Below are 23680 nucleotides of genomic sequence, written 5' to 3'. Positions count from 1 at the left end.
CCTGTAGATGACTCACTGAGTGGGCACGTCCTCTTGATTATAGTTATTATTACCCCAGAGAACAACCTTGTCTGCACTTGTCTGCTCTTTACATTGACATGTTATGATTGTGTTTGTGTCGCTGAGTGACATGTAACTTCTGTTATACAAAGAGAAGGTAAACGAATCAGAAATTGAACGAGTGAAAGCGAGAACTGCAGTGACCAATCAACACGCAGACCAGAAAAAGTCCAGAAAATCTCTTTGCTTTGAGTGAACTCATAAAAGTTAACTAAATCAACTCAATAACGGACCGATTTTGCTTTTTTACATGTAAAAAAGCAAAATCGGTCCTTTATTGAGTTGATTTAGTTAACTTAGTTAACACGCTCAAAGAGGTTGACCAATCACAACACACTAGTCCAGCCGACCAATCAGAGCACATTGCGCTTTTCAGAAGAAAGGACTTCATAGAGACAGGAACTAATGCTGCCTTCATGTGCTATAGGAAATTTCCATCTGAAGTCGTGGGCTGCATCAGAAAACTTCATTTTTCAGTTTTCAGATGCAGCTATGATTATGAGCTTGACACGTTAAGAATCACGAAGGACATAAGGTTTAATTCTAGCTTATTTCTTGAGGAAATCTTATTAAAGCCAAAACGTATATTAATTTTGAATAAAATGTAGCATCCCATTTGTTGACAATTTCATCAAACACAGGCTATTTTCACTGTGAATAAAACATACAATATGCTTCAAATTATTATTCATACATGTAAATATGCACAACTTAAATGAAAAGACAAGGTGAGGTAAGGTGAATTTTTTATTTTTTATTTTTTTTAAACATACTGAAAATCAATCACGGTTCTTGCCTGTGTGGCCTTTTTAATAAAAGTGACTATCCTTCCCAAATTTCCAGTTTCAATAGGAATGAAAATGTTGCTTGTCAGTGTGTTTTATTGGCTCTTTAAACTCTCTTGCACATCTTTCTTTGAACATCTGTTCAACTTTCACACACACACAGAGATTGTGTAAGCCTCCGCTTCCTCACAGAGTAATCCTGCCGGAAACTCAGAGGAAGTGTGATTACGCCCCGTCATGCATGCATGGATTATAACATGTAGATTATGTCGTGCAGGAGCTGGGCGGAAGGGGACGTCAGCGTGGGGATTCACGCATGTTGTGCCCACTCCTGTATGACTGGGACAGATAAATAATCCATGTCTGAACTGACGGATTGAGAGATTACTGTGGCCATCACTCGGCCAGTTAATTAAGAGAAAAACGGAAGCATCTGAATAATGTCATTACTGGGTCACTGGGTGGGACAGAAATGCTTTTTTGTTCACAGGAACTTCAAATAAATGGGAAAACAACAGTTATACTGCATCATCATGGCATATCCATGTAATGCAGCTCTTTTTAAAAAAAGAAAAAAATATTTATTTTCATGTATACTTTACACAGTGGCATTGCTTTTCCTTTCATTGCATTTATTTTTTATTTTTTATTATTAAAGGTACAGTATGTAACATTTTACCCTAGCTGTTAAGCAAAACTGCATGCATTTTGAGGAAGAACATTGTTTTGGTTGTGCTTCAGCTCTGTGTGACTGCGCGGATGGATATGACTTTACAATGAACTCTGTTAGAGAGCTAAATATGGCAATTTATCTGTTCAATAAAATACCTGACTGATCTGTTGAGTAATAAAAACACCATCTCCGAGTCGCTTTTACAACATTTCAAATCCCTCAGTTCTCACCATCTTCCGAAAGGCCAAGCCAATGTTGATTCTTGTTTTATTACGAGCTCTGTCACGTTATCTTTTGGCCAGCAGACACTCCTCTGTTCTGTGTTTGTTTAAAATGGGTGATTCCCAAGAGATTTAGCTGCTCCATGTCAACCTTTCTTGCTTGTTGTAACAACTAACCTATGCCACTCAAACACCATACACGCGTCAAAGTAGCTGGAGCAACTTTCTCTCTTTTTTTCTCTATTTACGGATGAGACACACATGAGAAAGTAACATGTACACAATTTCCCGCTAAAACCATACCGTCAGGTCTAAAATATAAACACTTATAATAGGCTTGTGAAAAAGGGTAAGACAAAAACACATTTTGGAAAGATTGATAATATTTTGACTTATTACTAAAATTTTGTTAATTTTGAAAAAAAAAAGTGCATAGTGTAGCCTAACTTTAAATTAATTTTTAAACTTTTTTATGTTATTATTATTTAATTAGATTGCAGTAAACTTTCAGCTGTGGATCATGTTTCTAGAATCATCACAAACAACTTTATTTACTTTTTTTCATATTAAAACAATCTGGGATTAAATAGAACCTTTTAGTATTTTAAAACAAACAAAAAAAGAAATATTGAAGATTCTGCCCTATTTCTAACAAGTCACCAATCTTGAGTAAAATTATGTGACTGATTATTTGACTCTTTGCACTGACAGTCAGATGTTCTTTCTTCCATTAAAACATAAACATTTCCAAATCATGCAGGAGAACAAGATCATCAGGTGCTTTTTCTCACACAAAATGCGAAGAAATTTGAATATTCATTTGAATAAGATTGATTTCTGTGCTCTGCAAGCTTAAAAACACAACCAAAGCGACCAGAAAAACAAACTCAGTCAATCGCATTATTCGAAGGTGAATTTCAGGCTTGTCCTTTGCTTTTGAGACAAATTGGCCCCTGAGGAAATCATACATTGAGTAAATATAAGCAGAACTCGGCACCTTGCCAGTCTCAACAGGAACGTCTGCCCATTCGATCAGTAGACTAAATTCAGACCATCCTAGAATCCTTTGGGAAATCTGCATCCAGCATTTTCTCAAGGTTGCAGAGATGCATAAATCCTGTACAAATGACACTCAGGGATTTTTTGCATCTTCGGGAGATATTAAACAAAACTGGAGCTGAAGGAGTTTTAGGGACTGTTTGATTCATGTGTGTTTTTTATTGTGGTCATTTTTTGAAACACTGCATCTTTATCAGCATGTGTCATGTGGATTTATGAACAGTATGATGTTTTATAGATCAATTATTAGACGCTTAAGAGGCACACTGGCGCCTGCTGACCACCACCACCATAATAAAACTCAGTCAATAACATCTCTGTGTGGAAGAGAAGACCCAGCGTTTGAGTCGATCATGGCGATGATGACACATCTATGACCATCTAAATTCATAACCCTAATTACAACAATTTAATCAACTCAGCATGATCTTTCCCAGCTCATTTTGTCAAAGAGGGTTAAAAACTAAGTACAGGTTTGTCATCTTTTAAAATGTAAACTTAACTTATGTAGAGAAATAATGTGATTATGATCTATAGCCTACTTGTTTAGGCCTATGTCATGTTGGAGAAATTTAAATACGCGTACAAAGAGTTTTTTGTTATTTGTATAATAGGACATTGCTCCTAAACCGCACAAGGGCATTTGAGAGGTAAAACTAGAACAACAGCGACATCTAGTGTTCAGCACAATAACTATTAAAAACCTCAGTCAGAAACCTTCTCTAGCCTTTTGCTTACACACATGGTTCCACACACATCACATGTAAACATACTGCTGAATGTAGGCTATTATCTGAAGCCTAATGAAACGCTCGTACACAGAAAAAATGAGAAAGAAACAAAATGGCCGCCTTAGCTCTGATATAAACAATCGAGTGGGTCCTCACCTGAGTTATCTTGACTTCTGCTGCAGTTATAGTCCGTTTTAGACCACCGTAATGGGTTCATGATTTCATACAGCAGCCCCGGAAAGCATTTGGACCTGTAGCCACACTAACACATGTGTGAATGTCGTTGTATTAGACAATGAATCAAACCAAGAGGGATTTCTTAAAGGGTTAGTTCACCCAAAAATGAAAATTCTGTCATTTATTACTCACCTTCATGCAGGGCTGGACTGGGACAAAAAAATGGCCCTGGCATTTTTGCTCAGACCGGCCCACCACAATCGGTCGGACACCACCCACCAGAGTATTACAATTAATTGGTAGAGTTATTAAAAATACACTTAGTAAGAGTAGGATTTCTAGATGGACAATGTGCTCCATGATATAAAAGCTAGTTAATCCTTAGAACGTGGATGTAGAATACTGATAATTCTATAAAGATTTTTTTTTATTATTTTTTTTTTTTCAATGAAACAGACAGCAGAAAAACTATAATTTACAATTACAAATATACTTTGTTTTAAAGAGCACAAACCCCTGTTTAAGTGTCAAACATTTACCTCTCATTGTTTAGATGCTCCCCATTAAAAACAATGAAAAAGAAAACTATACTACCAAATTACTCACAAAAAACGTCCAAATAAAATGATATTCATGTTATTCACTTGCCATAAACAACCAAGTGTTCATACCAGAGCAATAGGGTACAAGAGCTACAAAACATAACTTTTTATAGCTGAAAAGTGAGATCTAGTAGACCATCATCACGACTAACAGCTATAAATAGACACATATAGTCTCGTTGTGAAATAAACACATCATCAGTAATATTACATTATAATAATAACCTGAATTTTTTTTTTTGAAAAATCAAATTGCATCATTTCAGGTTTTTCTATGAGAAGGGCCGTTACTGCATAAGTGAACTCTGATAGCTACAAGGGCACTGCTAACTACAAAAAACAGTGCAAAATAACTTTTGCTGTGCTATTTGACTTTCGCTGACTGAGTGACCAGTGCAGTAGGTGACAGTCTGACTTTATAATAACGACGACGATTATGTTGTCTTATAATATTCATTCATTTAAGCATCATCGTCGTCGTCGTCGCATCATGAGTCCCTCGCTGTTAATCATGTAACTACCCTGCTTACCGTTTCTATTATACACTCCTGCTTACTCTGTCCCTCATTGGCTTCACTGTCAGACACCTGCTGCTCCTCTGCCTTACAGGTGTCTCCTCCATGTTCTTCTATGTTCACCTGTTTTTGCACGTCAGGTACTGTAGGTTTGGAAACTGAAGCTACAGTAACCGCACTAAACATGCCAGTAATGTTTGCACGTTGAGGCATCAGCCTCTAAATTTTTTTATTTTTTTGCCCGCAACTTCTCCGCACCCCCCTTGCACTGTTCTGGCGAAACAGAGGGGACGGGCTGGAGTCTGTTAAGAGATGTGATTGGGCCAGCCCAGTGTCAGTATGGAAAATGAACCAATGGGCCGCTGTCCCTGCTTTATGGGCCGGTCGTTGGCCAATTTTATGTTTATTAAAAAAATCATATCATATAGCGGCCCCGCCCTCAAGTGCGTCGGCCCACCGGGCATTTGCCCGGTATGCCAGATTACCAGTCCAGGCCTGCCTTCATGCCGTTTCACACCCGTAAGACCTTCGTTGATCTTCGGAACACAAATTAAGATATTTTAGTTGAAATCCGATGGCTCCGTGAGGCCTGCATAGAGAGCAATGACATTTCCTCTCTCAGGATCCATAAAGGTACTAAAAACATATTTAATCAGTTCACGTGAGTACAGTGGTTCAATATTAATATTATAAAGCGATGAGAATACTTTTGTTGCACCGAAAAACAAAACAAAAAACGACTTATATAGTGATGGCCGATTTCAAAACACTGCTTCAGGAAGCTTCGGAGCATAATGAATCAGCGTATCGAATCAGCTGTTCGGAGCGCCAAAGTCACATGATTTCAGCAGTTTGGCTGTTTGACACGCGATCCGAATCATGATTCAATATGCTGATTCATTTGTGCTCCGAAGCTTCCTGAAGCAGTGTTTTGAAATCAGCATCACTAAGTAAGTCATTTTGCTTTTTTTGGCGCACCAAAAATATTCTTGTCACTTTATAATATTAATATTGAACCACTGTACTCACATGAACTGATTTAAATATGTTTTTAGTACCTTTATGGATCTTGAGAGAGGAAGGGTTTAAAGGGTTAACCTTAGTGCACCCAAAAATGAAATTTCTGCCATTAATTAACATTACTCACCCTCACATCGTTCCAAAGACCTTCCTTCATCTTCGGAACACAAATTAAGATATTTTTGATGAAATCCGAGAACTTCTTACTTCCCTTTACGCAGCAATGTCTTAACCAATTTCAAGCCCCAGAAAAGTATAAAGGCATCGTTAAAATAATTCATGTGACAACAGTGGTTCAACCTTAAAGTTATGAAGCAACAAGAACACTTTTTGTGCGCAAAAAACAAAACAAAAAAAAAAAACGACTTTATTCAACAATTTCTTCTCTTCCCTATCAATCTCTTATTGAAGATGTAAACACAGTGAAGTGGTTCCAGGTTCGCAACATCAGAACGCGCCTCATTATTGGCCTCTGATGATGTGTGTACTATCGCGAGGGCGGGACAACCTGTCACTCACATGAGATTGACCAATAGCAAACTACAACTATCAAACCTTCCAATCAGATCCCCATGGACAAAATCTAGTCACGCCCTACATTTTTTGTTGTTCGAGAAGCCAATTTATGTCTGTAATATGATCAAGTTCGTGGGGGAAGGAAGAGGACAGGGTCGGCTTTGACAGCTGACTGAGCTTTTATTTCAACAAGAAAAATGAACAAACAAAAGTCTATGCACCGCACAACAAAACAATCCGCATCAACAGACGGGCTTCACTCCAGTATTGATCTCCTGATCAGCTCCAGCGTTCACAGTCAGCAGTCCCTCTCTCTCTCACACACACTCCTGCTTCTCTTGGCGTTTTATCCTGTCTCCACGCCAATTACTGGAATGAGAAACAGGTGTTCGTGATTTGCATTCAACCCGCTCACTCACCACGCGTCTCCTGACGCTCTTTCCCGTTGCGGACTTCGTTGAACCACACCCCCCTCGCCACAATGTCTATTATATTCTCAGCATCTAAAGTGATTAGTTACATGGTGGTTGTGAGTGGAATAATAACTTTAATAGCTGATGGGCTCTTGTGTCTTAGCTTTGTAGAGTTTGTGTAGTTTTGTAAGGCTTTTAAAGAGCTAATTATAAAACCACTCCAAAACTGGATGCATTTTACATTTCAATTATTCATGAGGCAATGGAGGAGATGCCAGATTAAATGACTATTGATGTTACATTACAATTTAACCAGAGTACAATCTCTAGGCTCAAAAGAGACTTAATGTCAGTGTGAAATATTGGTGGTTTATATGTCATTTTAGTTAAGTTTTACATTCCTGATAGATGTTATTGTATACATTAAAAAAACTACTATAGCTTCAATCTGAACGGAAAAACAAATTACTGAATGGAGAGGACACAGTAGAAATAAGTAGAAACTGAAAAGTTTTTTTTTTTCCATACTTGCATGTATTTTATTCTCTTTGGGGTGTTTGTGATCCTTCAATACTCATAAGCACCAAAGGATGATAAAGAGAAACATTCAAAGGGACGTTCAGTCACAGGAGCGTTTAGAATAAGAACTCCAAAAAAAGATAAACTAAACTGACAGCAACTTGTATTATTCAGATGGCAAATTAATAATTTACTGAAGGAAAGATCAAGAGAAGTGAAAAGAAAAGTGTTTGAAAAATGATTGAAAATTGAAGAATGCAGAACTGTAGCATTTCCCACAGTCATAGCATGAGATATTTTACATAAATGTGATTGTGATTTTCCTAGCTTTGGAGCATATGAGTAAACATACACAGTGCATTGTAGCGAATACTGGTGCCCTGAACATGCAGAAAGAGCTTGTGGAACCATCATCCGATCGTGTCTGCCGGGTATTATTCCCAGATGTTTTGGGAGGATTTCATTTAAAAAAAAGGAAGAAAAAAAAAGAAACAGCCTTCATAAATTCATATGATCAACTTCATGGGAGCATTAAATTATCCAGTATGGTTCCTAAATGTAGATGGACTCTTGAGGCATGTTTTGGAGTATCTGGAAGCATACTAGAGTTCAGAATGCATGTGCCTTCATGGTAGGTCAGGAGTTTCGAAAGCAAACGTCTCGTGCTCGTCTATAGTCGACAACTCATCATCGGCGCTTCGTGGTGCTTCCTACACAGTTCATGCTTCTGCTCATCTGGGGAAAGTGCACGTTTGGAGTTCTGGCAGTTGGGCCGTAGAGACCCAAGTTTCTCGCAGCAACAGACTTGCGAGGGGTTTTGATGCAGGGGAACGGAGAGAAGATCTGCTGAGGTTTTGGAGGTTCTCCAGCCAGCGTTGAAGGGCTTCTTCTAAGGGAGCCTCCACTTTCTGAGCTGGAAGAGTCTGAACCTGGACGGCGGGTGGATGGGAGCGGTGCTGGGGCCGTGGGCTCCGGCTGAGGTTCTGGAGTTGGTGTAGGTGGATCAGAAGCTGAAGCTGGTTCTGGTGAAGATTCTGGTTCCAGTTCCAGAGAAGACAGCTGGTTGTCGATCTGCTGGAGTTCCTCTCCTTCTCCAGTGCTGTGATCTTGCTGAGAGACATCTGAGCTTCCAACTGTCAACTTCTCTTGCTCTTCATCTTCTAACTTCCCTTGCTCTTCATCATCCTTGTCTTCCTCAAGTCTTCTCTCCTCTGCCTCTTCGGATGCTACTTCGGTTTTGCTCGCATCAGTTTGATCTTCTATCTCCAGAGAATCATCAAAGCCGAGCTGTGCCCGTGCCCTGGCGATGTTCCTGCGGTGCGCGCGCACATGGGTGCGCCACGGGGAATGATGTCTTGGCCGCATCATCTGATCCTGGCTGGGGGTGGAGTGGGCTTGGGGAACTCCACCATTATGGATGATACAATTCTTTGAGGACCGCTGAGAGGATCTGGGCCTCCTGCCCAAGAGAAGATGGTTGACCACAGGGGAGGGACCAATTTGGGAGGCAAGGATACTGGTGGCTGGACACTTATCTGTGAAGAATCAATAACAAACCATAAGAAAACAGTAGTAATTGTAAGCAGACTGTCAACATGTCAACATGAAACTGCACACTGTACGATTTATAATAGCCCTTTACAATTGATCTTGTCAGACATGATCCCCGCTGTAATCCATGTCACACTGTAGGATCTCAGCTGTCATTAATGTCAGACTGTACGGCAGTCAAAAACGGATGTACACGAGAAGACTTGTCCATCTCGTTCGGTGACAGTGAGATTATATGCGGGATTGAAATGGTGGCTAACAAAGAAATACAAGAAAAGAAAAAAAAGACGACGATGCGTTTGGAGCAAGTGGTGGTTTGTTGTTGTCAATGCACCAATTGCACCATCACGTTTTGCAGTCCTATTAATTTTTGATTTGATGGTCGTCGTAGGAGAAGCCACAGGACTCTGACTCAAAACTTCTGACACTGGCAGAATTTCATCAGAGGTAAAATCTGATAGCAATGGACATTAATCCGCTGTCGACGTATATGTCAAACTAGCGATCAAAGACTTCAGATCTTTTAGGATTCTCAAAATTTGTCCCAGACAGCCAAATCATACAGTGTGAACCCAGCTTTAAATGATTAATCGATTTGATAGCACTATATATATACAGTACAGTCCAAAAGTTTGGAACCACTAAGATTTTTAATGTTTTTAAAGCATATTAGAATGATTTCTGAAGGATCATGTGACACTGAAGACTGGAGTAACGATGCTGAAAATTCAGCTTTGCATCACAGGAATAAATTACTTTGTCAAATATATTTAAATAGTACACAGTTATTTTAAATTGTAATAATATTTCACAATATTACTGTTTTTTACTGTATTTTTAATTAAATAAATGTAGCCTTGGTGAGCAGACGAAACTTCTTTTAAAAACATTAAAAATCTTAGTGGTTCCAAACTTTTGGACTGTACTGTATATATATATATATATATATATATATATATATATATATATATATATATATATATATATATATATATATATATATATATATATATATATATATATATATATATGAGAGAGAGAGAGAGAGAGAGAGAGAGAGAAAAATAATTAATTAATGATTGTGCAAAATAAAATTGTGCATTATGAAAACAATTATGACCTATTATGATTTCATGTTTACTTTAAACCTCCATTATGCCCTGTAATGGTGCTACTGCAATATTACATCTTCCAATATTTTAATAAATGGGGGAAAAAGGTAATTAAGAATCTTAGGCATATACCAATCCCCTGAAAATAAAATATACATAATCATGATGTAGAAAATACCTTGATTAATCAGTTCAGCCATCACCAAAATTATAATTTACAGTGTGATTTATTGCATTATACACCAGCAGACCCAACACCGATCAAAACCGATCTACTGCACCATGTATCTACAGTATAATGAAGCCATAGTTGGCCCATGAAGATCAATACCAGTGTGTTGGTTCTGCTGTTTACTGGGTTGATGAGGTTCAATAGTTTCAGCTTCCACTGGAGGTCCTGGGAAAAATGTCACAACACACTGACTAACACTTCATATGCCTTCTGTCACTTCCTGAACTCATCTTCGACAGAAAAAAAGTTGATCTGGTCATGATATCAGTATGATCCTGCTACCTGAATGGATGTAAAGTAGCCCGGCTTGCTGCTGTTGTTTTTGTTTGATGCGCGAGTACTGTTTCTTCAGCGCGCTGATATCAGTGCTCATGCGCTCCAGCATCATGCTGTTGATGGCCGCTTGGTGCTCGGCCCGTCCCGCGCCCACTGCCCCAGGACTGAGCTCGGCCATGTTACTGCCGTGAGGGCTCTGCTCTGCTCTCTGATCTGTAGAACAGATGAAAACAGAAAGAAAACATCCAAAATGAAAATGACAGTTGGTGAGTGCAGGAATATTTGTGAAGCATTTTAAAGGGTAACTTGAGTAGCGGCTCCTTTCCAAACATTCCATTTATTTAGTTGCACTGGAACTGAAGGCTGTAATTAAGGACAGCTTGAATGACTCGACCCACCACAGATACAACAAGAGCTGACAGATGTATCGAGTATTAAATCCATTTGAGGGCAGATTCAGACAGGATTGTCAAGGATGTTCAAGTTTTGCCAGGGTTAGATTGGCAGAGGGAGCTCATGTTTGCATTACTCCATGAAATCACCCTTACTTTGACAAAGCCAATATAGTTTTAGTGACTCATAAAATGTTAATCATTAAAAAAAACATCAAACATCTTGTGCATTTTATAAATGTGGTCAGTCTGTGTTCAGAAGGACATAAAACATGTTTGTAACCTCATAGACTGACTATTAAATCTACTTCCTTTCAGTTTTTGCTTGTGAAATGTAATCAGAGACAGACCTTTAAGGTGCTTTTGGTATCTTTGGATTTCAGGGGCCAGAAGCCCACCAAGAGGCCCCAGGCAGCCCAGGGCGGTGACGATAGAGTCTTCATCATCCATGTCAGCATCATCATCACTCTCCCATCCATGGAGTGCCAGACTATACAAAGGAAATATAATACAATTATATCATGCATGAAATAAAATATTAAATAAAAAAAAAATCAATTAATATTAATTTAAAATGTAATTATATATTTAAAAATAAAATAGAAAAAATTAAAAATTAATAAACTGCATTAATAATGCATGAAAAATATTAAACAAATAATTAAATAAGATAAAATTGATAAAAATAAATTAATAACATTTTATGTAATCAATAAATGTAATCAAATATTATAAAATAAAATAGAAGAAAACAAAAAACAAATAATAAAATCTAAAATTAAATTAAAAATTAATTTAAAAAATGTATATAAAATTTTAAAATGTAATGAATATTTTTCTATTATTTGAAATATAAGAAACAAAAACAAAATCTAATGCATGATATAAAATATTAAAGATAATACAATATATCATTTCATTTAAAAATAAATTAATAAAATGTAAAAATGTAATAGAAGAAACAAAAAAAAAGTTATAAAATGCATAAATACATGAAACAAAAAAAAGAAAATTAAAAAATATAAAATTAAATTAAAAATTAATTAATAAACAATTAATATAACATTTAAAAATGCAATGAAATATTTTAAATAAAATATAAAAAAATGTCATAAAACTGAAAAATATATCATGTTATTAAATATTTTAGAATAAAATATAATAGAAAAAAAATTAACAAAAAACAATGAAACCATGCATGAAGTAAAAATTAAATTACTATAATTTAACATTAAAATTATTTAAAATAATGTAAATAAAAATAGAGTGAATAAAAGAAAAAATAATTAATCATTAAAATAAAATGGTTTTGTTATTGCATCGATGCTCTCTTCTTTAAAAAATAAAGTCATAAATTATCTTTAATCTGACTGTAAATCTTGTCAAGACAAGGCAGAACATTTGCTTTTGATATTTGCGTGCCAATATATACACACGTGCCATAAAACAACACCCTGCAGTCTCATAGTAACGTGTTTATGGCTGTTAAACTGACTGCCATCTGTGCTGTGGGCATTGAGTGTGGTTTTATACCTGCTGTTGGCTCTGACCGGAGCAGGGAAGGGGGTGATGTTGTAGGTGTATTTCTCCCTGAGCTCAGCCAGCTGGGGGAACGGGAACGGGGCCATGGAGTAGACCGTCTGTCAGGAGGAAAACACACACACACATTTTCAGCCCCAAAAACAGTCGGATAAACTACTTCACGAAGCTTTCGGCATTTTCAAACACAATTCTGCGACATTAAAGCCATTACTCTCAATTTATCTATATGATAAGGTTCATATCTAATTAATTCCATGAATTATTCATGATGTTTTCTATGCTCTGTCTTACCTGCATGAGTTCATTGGAGTCGATAAGGTTGTGCTCCAGCATTTCCTGTGTCAGGCTGCCCATAGTGCTATAAAATTCATCAGCAGTCTGGCACTCCTCAATTCGCCTGAGAGGGTTAAAAAATGATCTCATTTTAATTTGAGCACATAATTTTCTTTGCAATCTAGTCGACAGTGCAACCAGCTCTTAGTGAACTTACTCTCCGAGTTTGGCCCAGATGGCCAGAGCGACACGCAGCAGCATTTCAGAGCCCTCGAAGAAGACCGAGTCCCAGATCTTCAGCACGGTGTGATGGGGCAAACAGGTGGCAAACATGGTCAAAAACCACTGCATGGTGAAGACGTTGGTGAGCGGAGGCTCATAGCTGCCTGAAACACAATGCAGTCAGCAGGTACAGACATTGTTCTTTCACATCCATATATGTATACAGGGTTACTACACACCTCCTCCTTCCCGATTGGCTGCTTTCTGAAGGTGGTGGAGATGCTGAGAAAGTTCTGGAAGCTTCAGTCGCAGAAGATCTCTGAACACGGCCATGTCCACTGAGAGGGCACGCAGGTTATTGGCGAAGTAACTATCGGGAAGCACTTTATCGATCAAATAGATCATAACCTATAGCAGAACGATAGGAAAGAAAAATTAGGTTTAGCAGTTCTTTTTGCTTATGTAAGATAATATCTTATCTCGCTTGTCTGTCCAAAATGTCATGCTCATTTAAACTGAGGGGGCACTTTTTAAAGTGGATTTTGAATTAACAAATAATATTAATAATTAATAATAAATTAATCAAAATGAATGATTAAATTAATAAAAGATCATTCATAAAATTAAATAAATAAATTGCTCAATTGTTGTAGGATTAGTTGCAAATTCTTGTTGGTTTATTTTGAGAAAAAAAATCATTTTTAAAAATTAATGAGGCAGGACCGGTGTTATGCTAGTTTTTAATTTTTGTTTTATTAATATTTTGAATTAGCTTTTATATTATATTATTAGTTTTCGTGTTCATTTTAGCTTAATTAAATTACATTAATTATGTGCTTTTGTCATTTTATTAGTTTTTTGTTTAATTGAAGTTTACTAATATTTATATTTTATTTTGTTTCAGCTTTATTTTAATTAACAGTAATGTACATAGGGTAAATTCAGGTTGATTGGGACACTTTTTCCAAGTAATCTCAATGGCAAAAAGTGTCCCAAACACCCTGAATTCACTATATATAGAAATGATGGACATCTAGCCAAACCTTTAATGCATCTCCTTCGTTTCCCTCTGTGACCTCCAGAATGAGGGCAGCCAGAACATTGAAGCCCTGACAGTATCCGACAGTCTTGTTCCAGCGGGCGTATGCCAGCAGTACCCGCTTCAGCACCACCCGGTCCTGCTCCGCCTCCTGGCCACAGTAGGAACTGCAGCCTGTCCTGTGCAGGTCCTGAATGAGAAGAGACGGAAAAACAAAGTGTGACTTACCTATGTACATAAGCACACTGAACTTTGCTCACTTTCACCCAAGTGCCTCGCTGTTCTCTTTAATCCACACTACACACATCCTGCTCCATTATCCACTTACTGACGTACTGCAATGAGTAAATATCCTGCTGTTTAACCATTTAACCTTTTATCTGACTAACTTCCTTCCATTAAATATCTCTAATGCCACAACTTATTTGCTGCCTCATAATGTTATATATAGCCTTAAAATGAAAAATAACTACATATATGAACCTTCACTATTTGGATTCCCAAAGAGTCATCGTCTGGATTGCTGCGATCATTGAAGGCAAATCTCATGGTTTTCTCCCAGTCTATGGAGATGCTGTGGAGGTACTGGTCAGCCAGGGTCAGCCATACCTATATCAAAATAACCAAACATTAAAAAATGTCAGGGATATCATGAAAACAGTGAAATTTCCAGCACACTTACCCTCTTCCTCCACTCTTTGGGAATACCCACAGGGAGTCTGGCCACTGCTTTCAGGGCGTCGTACCACTGCAAAGAAAAACAACCCGAAACAATCAACATGCAAATCAAAAGCATATTTGTTGGTTTATTGCTGTTTGAGGGTATTATGTCCATAGTAAACATCTAATACATACTTGTTGAAAGCCGTTCTTGCCTAGAGAGGGTTCGATAGTGAACTTCAACCTGGTGTCCACCCCTGCAATAAGACAAAACAATCAGTCAGACAATGATGACCATATAAAGACATCTCTTCTGTAGCTGCAGGTGTTTCATTAACAAATGAATGAAGGGTTGTTGCGTAATCACCACTCAGGATGAAAAAAATAAATAAAATAATGCCATAATCTGAAATAGGTTGTAGTCAGGGGTGCATATATGTGGTGCGCATGCGCGACCAAAATAAAAAACGCTTTGAGTAAATAAATTGGTTGACAGCTGTTAATGCACAATCACCATTTTAGATCGACTAATTTAACTGGAACACTGTAATTATTAACTGTAATAATGTTATAAGATTTCCATTTGAACTGAATGCATAATAAATTTGCCGGTTTTGGAGCAAAAAGCAAACTCGGCAGTGCATATACTTATTTTATTAAAATATTTATTAAATGTATTATTATTTTATTTTTATTTTTATATTTAATGGGTCCAGGTGTTCTCATGAGAACCAGAAAAACTTATGTGCATCCTTGGTTATGGTGGATTTTGAGTTAACAAATAGCCTAATATTATTAATTAACTGAATTATAATTAAATTACTAAAAAATAATAAATAAGTAAATTACCCAATTATAGCAGGATAAGTTGCAATTCTTGTTGGTTTATTTGAAGAAGAAGAAAAAAAATCAACTGAATAAGGACTCAAGAGGTACAAGAAATGTTGCATGTTTTGGTGAAAATATTATAGTTTTTAAATTGTTGATATTTAAAATTTATATTTGTAAAAAATTAAATATGTCCTTTCATCATCTTTTTCATGCCCACTTGGATGATACACACTGACCCATTAATAATAAATAAGGTTTGTTTTCATTCAGTGGCTCATTATTTATCGCAGGCAGGTTACCTAACTCTCTTCTTTGTGAGAGAGGAATAAACACTAATAAAAAAAAAAAGCAACAGACATTACTGGAAACGACAAGTGTATTATCGACCACGACGCAGAAACCAAACGCTGGATATCGAATAGTTGATAAATGTCGCTGTCCACTGCGTAACGGTGCTGAATCCCACTTCCGCCTACAGTTTCTTCCGGATACACGACACCATCCTGTATCACGACTAAATAAACTGTGTTTTTTCATTGTTAAGACGTCATATTGTGCGATAAAGAGCTACAACAACACGAAGAACTCTTTAAATTGATGTAACCTTCACATTAGCCATTGCTAAAGATGCTAAATCCTGTCAAACGCACAAGTAAACATCTCTACCTCACCAACACGATGTGAAAAAGGAAGCAGCATTTCTCCTGCATAAGAATACCGATAAGAAGACCAACCTGAGTCCATCTCTGTCATAGTTCCGTGGTATAAATTATAAAGAGGAGTGGCACCATTTCTGCATCTATTTCACTCGTCAGCCGAGGCTGTTCCGGATTAACCTACACGATTACCATCATCTCTCCAGCCCTCCTACTGCACTCATGTTCGGCACAACACATGGGTCTGGATGAGAAGTGTGATTGCTGACTATCTTAATCATTAAAAAGATCATTTTGACTCTAGAAACTTATCAAAACAATTATCATTTAATGTTAATTATGTCATAATAGTCTAAAATAAGCCTATTCAAACTTTTAGGACCCCTCAAAGCCAAAACCATAATATTTCTCAATTTAAATGCAGTTTACTTAAACATATAGTTCACAATTACAGCTGATAAAATATTTATTTAATAAAAAAAGAGAAGGCCCTTCAGGTCTAATTATCACAGAAATGCCATTCTGCATTCAGCACCAGTGCAAATAAATGGGCATCTTAGCAATAAACCGTATGAAGAGTTATATCTATGATCAAAGGGCAAAGATAGACTAAATGAATAGAAATAAGGATGCTGTATTCACCTGGCTCTAGGGTGCACAGCAGGCGCGGCGCTCTTCTAGAGATGCCGTTGCGTTTCTTCAGCACATTACTGATAATATTACCGACTCCTCCAGCTGCATTCTGCCGTTTCACACAAACCCTCGATCTCTTAGAGGAAACAAACCTTTCCTGCTTCATCTGGAGAAAAAACTGGGAGGTCCGCGCATTTAAGATTCTCTCATCCCATCTAAAAATATCCTACTCGTTATGATATCAATGAAGCAGAGGAGAAGAACACATTCAAGTATCATTTATCCTCATGCATGAAGATGCATATCTGTACCTGAAGTATAAGAATTATAAATGGCATAAAAAGAATCAACGGTGATCGAAACGAATGCGCAGAATGGGAGAGGCGGAATATCGCGGAGATGCGCGCGTCTACACCCACATATGAGCGTCACATTCAGGGATGTGAGGGAGGAGGGACCGCTGGAGCTCTGGAGGAAGGGCCAGAGACAGCTGAGGAAAACAATGACCAGTACATGAATGTCTAGTGCCATGCTGCCAACTTTAGCTTTAATCTTTAATAACAAAGAATAAGGAAATAAAATACTCTCCAAAATCACAAAGAAAATCTAATAGTAAACAGAGGCTTAGGACCCAATTATAGGCTAAAATCCCAATAAGGATAAGATGCTTAAACCACCATGAATTCAGTCATACAGTATTATCCAAGTGATCTGAATGATTTACTAAAGCAGTAAGCCACAAGAAACCGTGAATTTAGAACAGTTAAAACAGCTAAAACCACCTTAGCTGTTATAAATTCAAAGTAAACCTTGGCTTCACATGGCTTATAGCTTTTATAAAACGTTAGAACATTTAAATATATCTTTTTTAAAGTGGAGCAGTAATGCTGGTGTAATGAGATCACACAGGTGTATGTTTGTAGAGTAATTTAACCAATCAGAATCAAGGTCTGGAACTGTTTGTTTAATAAAAAGGAAATATTTACCATTATATGGTTGTCCTGCAGTGTCTCAATTTACCCAAACTCATGACGAACACCTTAAAGGGATAGTTCACCCAAAAACAAAAATTCTGTCATCATTTACTCACCCCTCAAATTGTTCCATATTTTGAAGAATGTCGGGAACCAAACAGTTGATGGGCCCCACTGACTTCCATTGTATCAGTGTTGCCAGGTCTGTGCAACAAATGTAGCCCAATGACCAGTCAAAAGTAGCCCAAAAATAGTCCAATGTGATTTTCTCAATAGGGTGGCTGAATTCTCCACAGAATTTGTACATCTGGGGGTGTTTTGGGGTTGACGGAGTGCCGAAATCGTACGTATAGAGGAGGAAATCAACCCATGGAAAAATGATTACCCGCGTCAAAATCATAGACTTGGCAACACTGCATAGTATGGAAAAAAATACTATGGAAGTCAACTGTTTGGTTACCCATATTCTTCAAAATATCTTCTTTTGTATCTAAAAACTTCTGGCAGAAAGAATGATAGTCCTGATATGGAAAATGAATATTTTTCCATTGGACGATAAGCATTCAGGTATTTTTTCTGACATGCATTTAGTGACAAAACAATGTCTCATTACTCATGTTTACAAAAATAAACATGCCAACAAATGCAACAAAATCCATATGCGTTCACATCTACTATATAAAGTCACACCTCTTGCATCAAGAATAGACATGGACTGAATGATGGCAACCATGTATTGCTATAGTTTTGATGTGATTTCATACTGTACCTGTTTGACAGTACTTGTCATGCTGCATGTAGATAAAATGGAGGAAAAAACATTAAGTGAATCAAGGCCACATTATCTGTTGGTCTGATACAGACTGCAAGAATTACTGCTGGACAATGACTAGTTAGCAAGCAAAATTCAAATACAAATTTGAGCTCACTACAACATTACGGTGCTAATTTGCATGTCAGTGTCATGAACTCATCACATGAATGAGTCGCCTCTGAGCCGGCAGTGATCTTGAACAGAGTGTGAGTTTTTAATCTAATGCAAATAATTGAGTTGTAAAGGTGAGGAGTCGTCAATCCTGTGAGGGAAGATATTTGAGAATGCTTCTAAAATATCAACTGAAAGAACTAGACTAAGGTGAAGCAAAAATGAATTTGATTTATGGGAGCCTTTCGGTAACCATTATCTATGTAAGCTATATTACACCGCAGCATCCTTTTAAAACAGCTGAAGGATAATAGACGTCCAGCATCAGTGAAAGCTAAGACGTACAGTTATCTAGAATACATTAGTCTTTAAATTTAAAGGGGTCCTATTATGCTTTTGTACATGTTCAACTTTCTTTAGTGTGTAATGTTGCTGTTTGAGCATGAAAAATGTCTGCAAAGTTACAAAACACAAAGTCACTATAAAGGGAGTTATTCTCTATATTAGATCTCCACGATTCTATCTTAGAGATCACGATTCTCTCATGATTTTGAATAGACAACTAAACAAAACAGAAAAACTAAAAAAAAACTAATAATAATTTGAATAAAAAAAATAAATAAAAAAAAATCGGATTGAATGAATGATTCAATGACTCACTCATAAAGACTTCACTTGTTTCATTACTGGATGATTCAACATTTTTGAACAAATTTCATGAATGAATGATGATTCAATGACAAATAGCCTACATTTTTCTAACAGTCACTTATCGCCACCGACTGGTGTAATGATGCAACTGATACAATCTTTATTTGAAGCGTCAAGTTTCAAAAGGTTTTTGAAATTGCAATTTTGATTGCAGTTTCAAAAGGTTTTTGAAATTGCAATTTTGATTGCAATCGTAGACGTCAGTGTTTACATCCGGACTATATTTAATCCCAGTACTTCTGTGATAATATGAATTATTGCAAAAGAAAGAAATAATAATACTGTGTGGTTAAAGACTGTTTGTGAAGCCGTTTATACATATACATGACAACTGCTCTCTCTGGATCAGTGGCAGTAATGTTCCACTGTCATCGTAGTTTTCAAAGGTTTAATAGGCATAACTGAATCAGTTATGAGATTTAGGAATAAGATCACGTGGGTGTTTGAATCGCCATCTTTTAACGATTAATCATGCAGCTATACTTTATATCACTGGCCACTGTTTCTGAACTCCCTGAAACACCCCCATAGTAATCTTGAATTTTCTTCTGGGAACAAACAGATCACAATATTCCTCATTTAAATAATTCCCACCTAATGCATATGCAAAATAAAGGGGGGGGGCCTGGTTGAGTTAGTTAGTAGTGTGTTGAAACTTGCAGTTATGGTAAGGGGCGTTACATTTCCAAAACACACTCGAAGAGGTTGACCAATCACAACACACTGATCCAGCCGACCAATCAGAACACATTGCGCTTTTCGGAAGGAGCTTCATAGAGGCCGGGGCGGAACTAAGCGGGTGCGTTTCACGCACAATTTATGTAACTCGCTGCTTAACCCCCATAGTATGATGCATCATTGGAAAAACTAGCTAGTCATGACTGTTTCCCGAAAAAGTAGTAACTTTGTCGCACATCTGGTTCAACAATATAGCTAATGACGTCACACAGGTAGTCGAGTAATAACGTCTACTAATTAATCAGTTCTAGATCTAATTAATGTCAGATTATTACTGTAAATAATGAACATGGCATCTAAAGACTACTTAGTTGTTTTTTTTTGTTTTGCTTTGTTTTCAGATGCTTCATTCAATCGTAGGTTCGGGGGGGGGGCCTTGATGATCTACAGCCGCCATGATTGATTTAAGTCATACTAACGTACAAACTGTGCTTCTAACCACAGGTCGAGAGCTGAAGGTCCAATCATACAACTTTCTGATGCCATTTGCTAATGTTTGTTGGAACTATTTTGGGAAACACTGGCTGAATCCCAAATGGTACCCTACTCTCACGGTCTTCCTCTGAGTCCGCACTTTCGTGACGTAATGCCGTTTTGACTGCCGGGTAAAGTCCTCTGTGTAGCTCGCGAGGACCCTTCTGAAACCTGAAATGATGAATGGGACAACCTATGGTCTCGTGGACTTAACAGACATGCGCATGTGGCAGCCATTGTGAGTCCACAAGGCCGAAAGTGCATAGAAGTGTGCCATTTGGGATTCAGCCACTGAATCATTGAACTATGCTGGTAATGACTGAACCATTGTTGGCAAATTATGCTTTAGGGAAATGCACCCGAGTGTTACTGACAGACCGGGAAGAGAGGTGCTGCAACAATGTAAAGTGTTTTTTGAAAAATCAAGCATGAAAACCTATCGCAGTAGTAGACCCCAAAAACAAAATCAAGACTTTGAAAAAGGTCCCTTTTAATACTGCTCATAACAGTAATAACTGCAAGAGAAGTGAAATGAAAGAATGATTTGTAATTACGTCTTTTCTGAGAGACGGCTTGCAGGCAGGCGGTGACTATATCACAGTTCTTTTGAAACTTCTGCCGGAGTCTGTCCTTCCTCTTGACCTGACGCACCAGTTTGGCCGACTGCACGGCGATGCGATACTTCACCTCTTGAACGATCCACTTCAGTTCCTCTGGACCTGAGCACGAAATAAAGGTTGTTTAAACCTGAAGGATATGCATTCATTTGATAAAACATTTCTTTGAAATTATTGTGCAGTTAGAGTGCAAAACACTACATATGTAGACATATTAAGATAATTATGATTGACATAATAAAAGACCTTTGTATGTAAATTGTCATTATGGCCTACAAAGAACCTGAGCACCTGAGACAACAATTAAATTACTTCAGCAAACAAAGGGTTAAGATTTAACTGGCTTTCTGAGTGCCATTATAACTGGGTCAGTTCTGTCACATCATTCTGTGACACACCATATTTCATCTAAATCCATTTTAAACACCCTAATCATATTGCTTAAAAATAATGTCACTCTATTTTATTGTGTACATGGAAATGCACAGAAAAAAAAATCAATACAATAAACATAAAAAAATAAAAAGTAAAAAGTAAAAATGGTGAAAAACTTTTTTTTTTAATGTTTTTGAAAGAAGTCTCATGCTCACCACGTCAAAAAAAAAATAAAAAAAAATAAAATACAGTAAAAACAGTGAAATATTATTACAATTTAAATAACTGTTTTCTATCTAAATATATTTAAAATGTAATTTATTCCTGTGATCAAAGCTGAATTTTCAGCATCATTACTCCAGTCTTCAGTGTCACATGATCCTTCAGAAATCATTCTAATTTATAATGAAGTCTTAATTGTTCCAAACTTCTGACCTGTAGTGTATGAATTACACACATTGGATTGAACTGAGTTGAAAGGGGAAGTGGTGCTCACCTTTTTGAGCCAGGTACTTCATCTGATGGCGTCTCGTGTGCTTCTCCTGAAGTTCTTGCAGAAAGTTGGAGCCGGTGTTGCTCCTTCCCAGGAAGGCATCCGAGCTGGAGGCTTCTGTCGAGCTGTCCACCCCTCTGACGCTATTACTGTACGTGTCATAGAGCTCCACTAACAGACAGTCCACTATAGATGATGCCCGGGACGTTCTCAGATCATCTTCATCCGAATACACACCTGTTTCATGGATCCCCCCTCCTTCTCTCTCCATACGGATCTCTGCAGCTGGTGATCCATGTGGCACATTTACGCACTTGGATAGCGAGACTGATAATGATGAAGCTGTTTTGGCGCTCTCACAGTTTCCATCTGAGACCGAACGTCCCTTTGAAACCCATTTGTGAAACGCCGAGAATCCGTCAAGGTACGACGCACCTGAGTTGACGAAAACTCCACTCTCCTCCTCCGAGCAGATGTCACATATGTCAATCTCCTTAAGTTCCTCTTTAGCGACGTCCACACCAGACATGTTTTATCGCTCTTTAAAGTTCAGCATTACACACTCATGCACATTTGCTGCACATAAGTACAAACCAAAGATTGTTTTAGATGAATCAATAAGGAACTCGAGTTCCGGGTGTGTTCCATTACTTGAGCGGGGTTGGCAGCGCCGTTCCCAGGCTCTGGTTTCCTTCCTGAAACGGTCTAAATCCTGATTGCACGCCCCTGCTGCAGGAATAGTTCAACCCAACCCTGAAACTTTTGAAACAAAGTTTCTGAACAGGTGAATGAGAAATATACAGTATTTGTTCATTTCACTACATTCATTTTAAATAAAACTATAGGTCTACATTAATTGTTTGTAAATTAACGTGTGCAAAAAAATACAAATAAATACATAAAATAGCAAAACATCTGGGAAAATCTACATTTTCATTTACATATGTATATATTTTAATTTTATTTACATATAATATAGCTATATAAGGATATATATATGATACATGTATATATACGTGTGTGTGTGTGTGTGTGTTTGGAACATGTTTTTAATTATACGTATATGTTTTAATGCTTTCAAATATATATTTGTGTGTAGTAGTATTTTAGGCTTTTAAAAATACGATTGTTATTTGTTTTTTATGCATGATATTTTTATTTCTTACGCATATTTTGATTATTTTATCATTATTTTAATTCCTTTTCTATGTAAAGCACTTTGAATAACGATTGTGTATGAAATGTGCTATATAAATAAACTTGCATTGCATTGTATATATATATATATATATATATATATATATATATATATATATATATATATATATAAAATAAAACACAATTGTGTGTTGCACCTTAATACACGTCAGTTTAATCATTATTTTTAATTTGTTTTAAACATCACTTTTTTTGTGTGTGAAAATCTAGATTGAAACGTGAAACTGCGTCATTCTTACATACTAGTTAAAATATTACAATATGCAACTTTTGTAGGCATGGTAGAGATTTGAACGGGAAAGACTAATAAAAAGAGATCATATAAGCCATAAAACAGCATTTTATGAATGACATCATCCCTTAGAGCGTAAACATCAGCTGACCGGGGCTTCCGTATCTCCACATGACTTGAGTTTTATTAATCCTACTATGGCGAAGCGTACGT

The 23680-nt window shown here is 37.0% G+C and overlaps 2 protein-coding genes across 6 annotated transcripts in view; both read right to left on the bottom strand.

Moving 5' to 3' along the window:
• ntf3 (neurotrophin 3) overlaps window positions 1-4314 on the bottom strand; it is a 45159-nt gene extending 40845 nt beyond the window's left edge. Inside the window, exon 1 of the mRNA XM_048155933.1 lies at window positions 3686-4314. The gene's annotated coding sequence lies outside the window, so the exon portion shown is untranslated. The remainder of the gene's footprint in view (window positions 1-3685) is intronic.
• A 2969-nt stretch (window positions 4315-7283) lies between these two features.
• On the bottom strand, window positions 7284-22859 carry tbc1d30 (TBC1 domain family, member 30). Of its 5 annotated transcripts, XM_048156473.1 has the most exons (14): window positions 22021-22859; window positions 21087-21251; window positions 14786-14847; window positions 14613-14678; window positions 14414-14539; window positions 13935-14120; window positions 13131-13299; window positions 12887-13055; window positions 12688-12793; window positions 12388-12494; window positions 11205-11344; window positions 10469-10675; window positions 10286-10351; window positions 7284-8826 (listed from the first exon to the last, which is right to left on the bottom strand). In XM_048156473.1, exons 1-14 carry the CDS (start codon window positions 22544-22546, stop codon window positions 7979-7981), a joined length of 2943 nt encoding a protein of 980 aa, XP_048012430.1. In that variant the 5' UTR covers window positions 22547-22859; the 3' UTR covers window positions 7284-7978. The 5 variants fall into 5 exon arrangements, with proteins under 5 accessions (XP_048012430.1, XP_048012431.1, XP_048012432.1 ...); XM_048156474.1 differs by lacking the exon at window positions 10286-10351 and having other exon boundaries at window positions 22021-22840; XM_048156475.1 differs by lacking the exons at window positions 21087-21251; window positions 22021-22859 and adding an exon at window positions 16720-17287.
• Window positions 22860-23680: the final 821 nt, after the last annotated feature.

The sequence above is a fragment of the Megalobrama amblycephala genome, linkage group LG14 (assembly GCF_018812025.1).
Source record: "Megalobrama amblycephala isolate DHTTF-2021 linkage group LG14, ASM1881202v1, whole genome shotgun sequence".
Taxonomy (NCBI): domain Eukaryota; kingdom Metazoa; phylum Chordata; class Actinopteri; order Cypriniformes; family Xenocyprididae; genus Megalobrama; species Megalobrama amblycephala.
The sequence above is the reverse complement of the archived record's forward strand: the minus strand, read 5'-3'. Positions and strand labels throughout refer to the sequence as shown.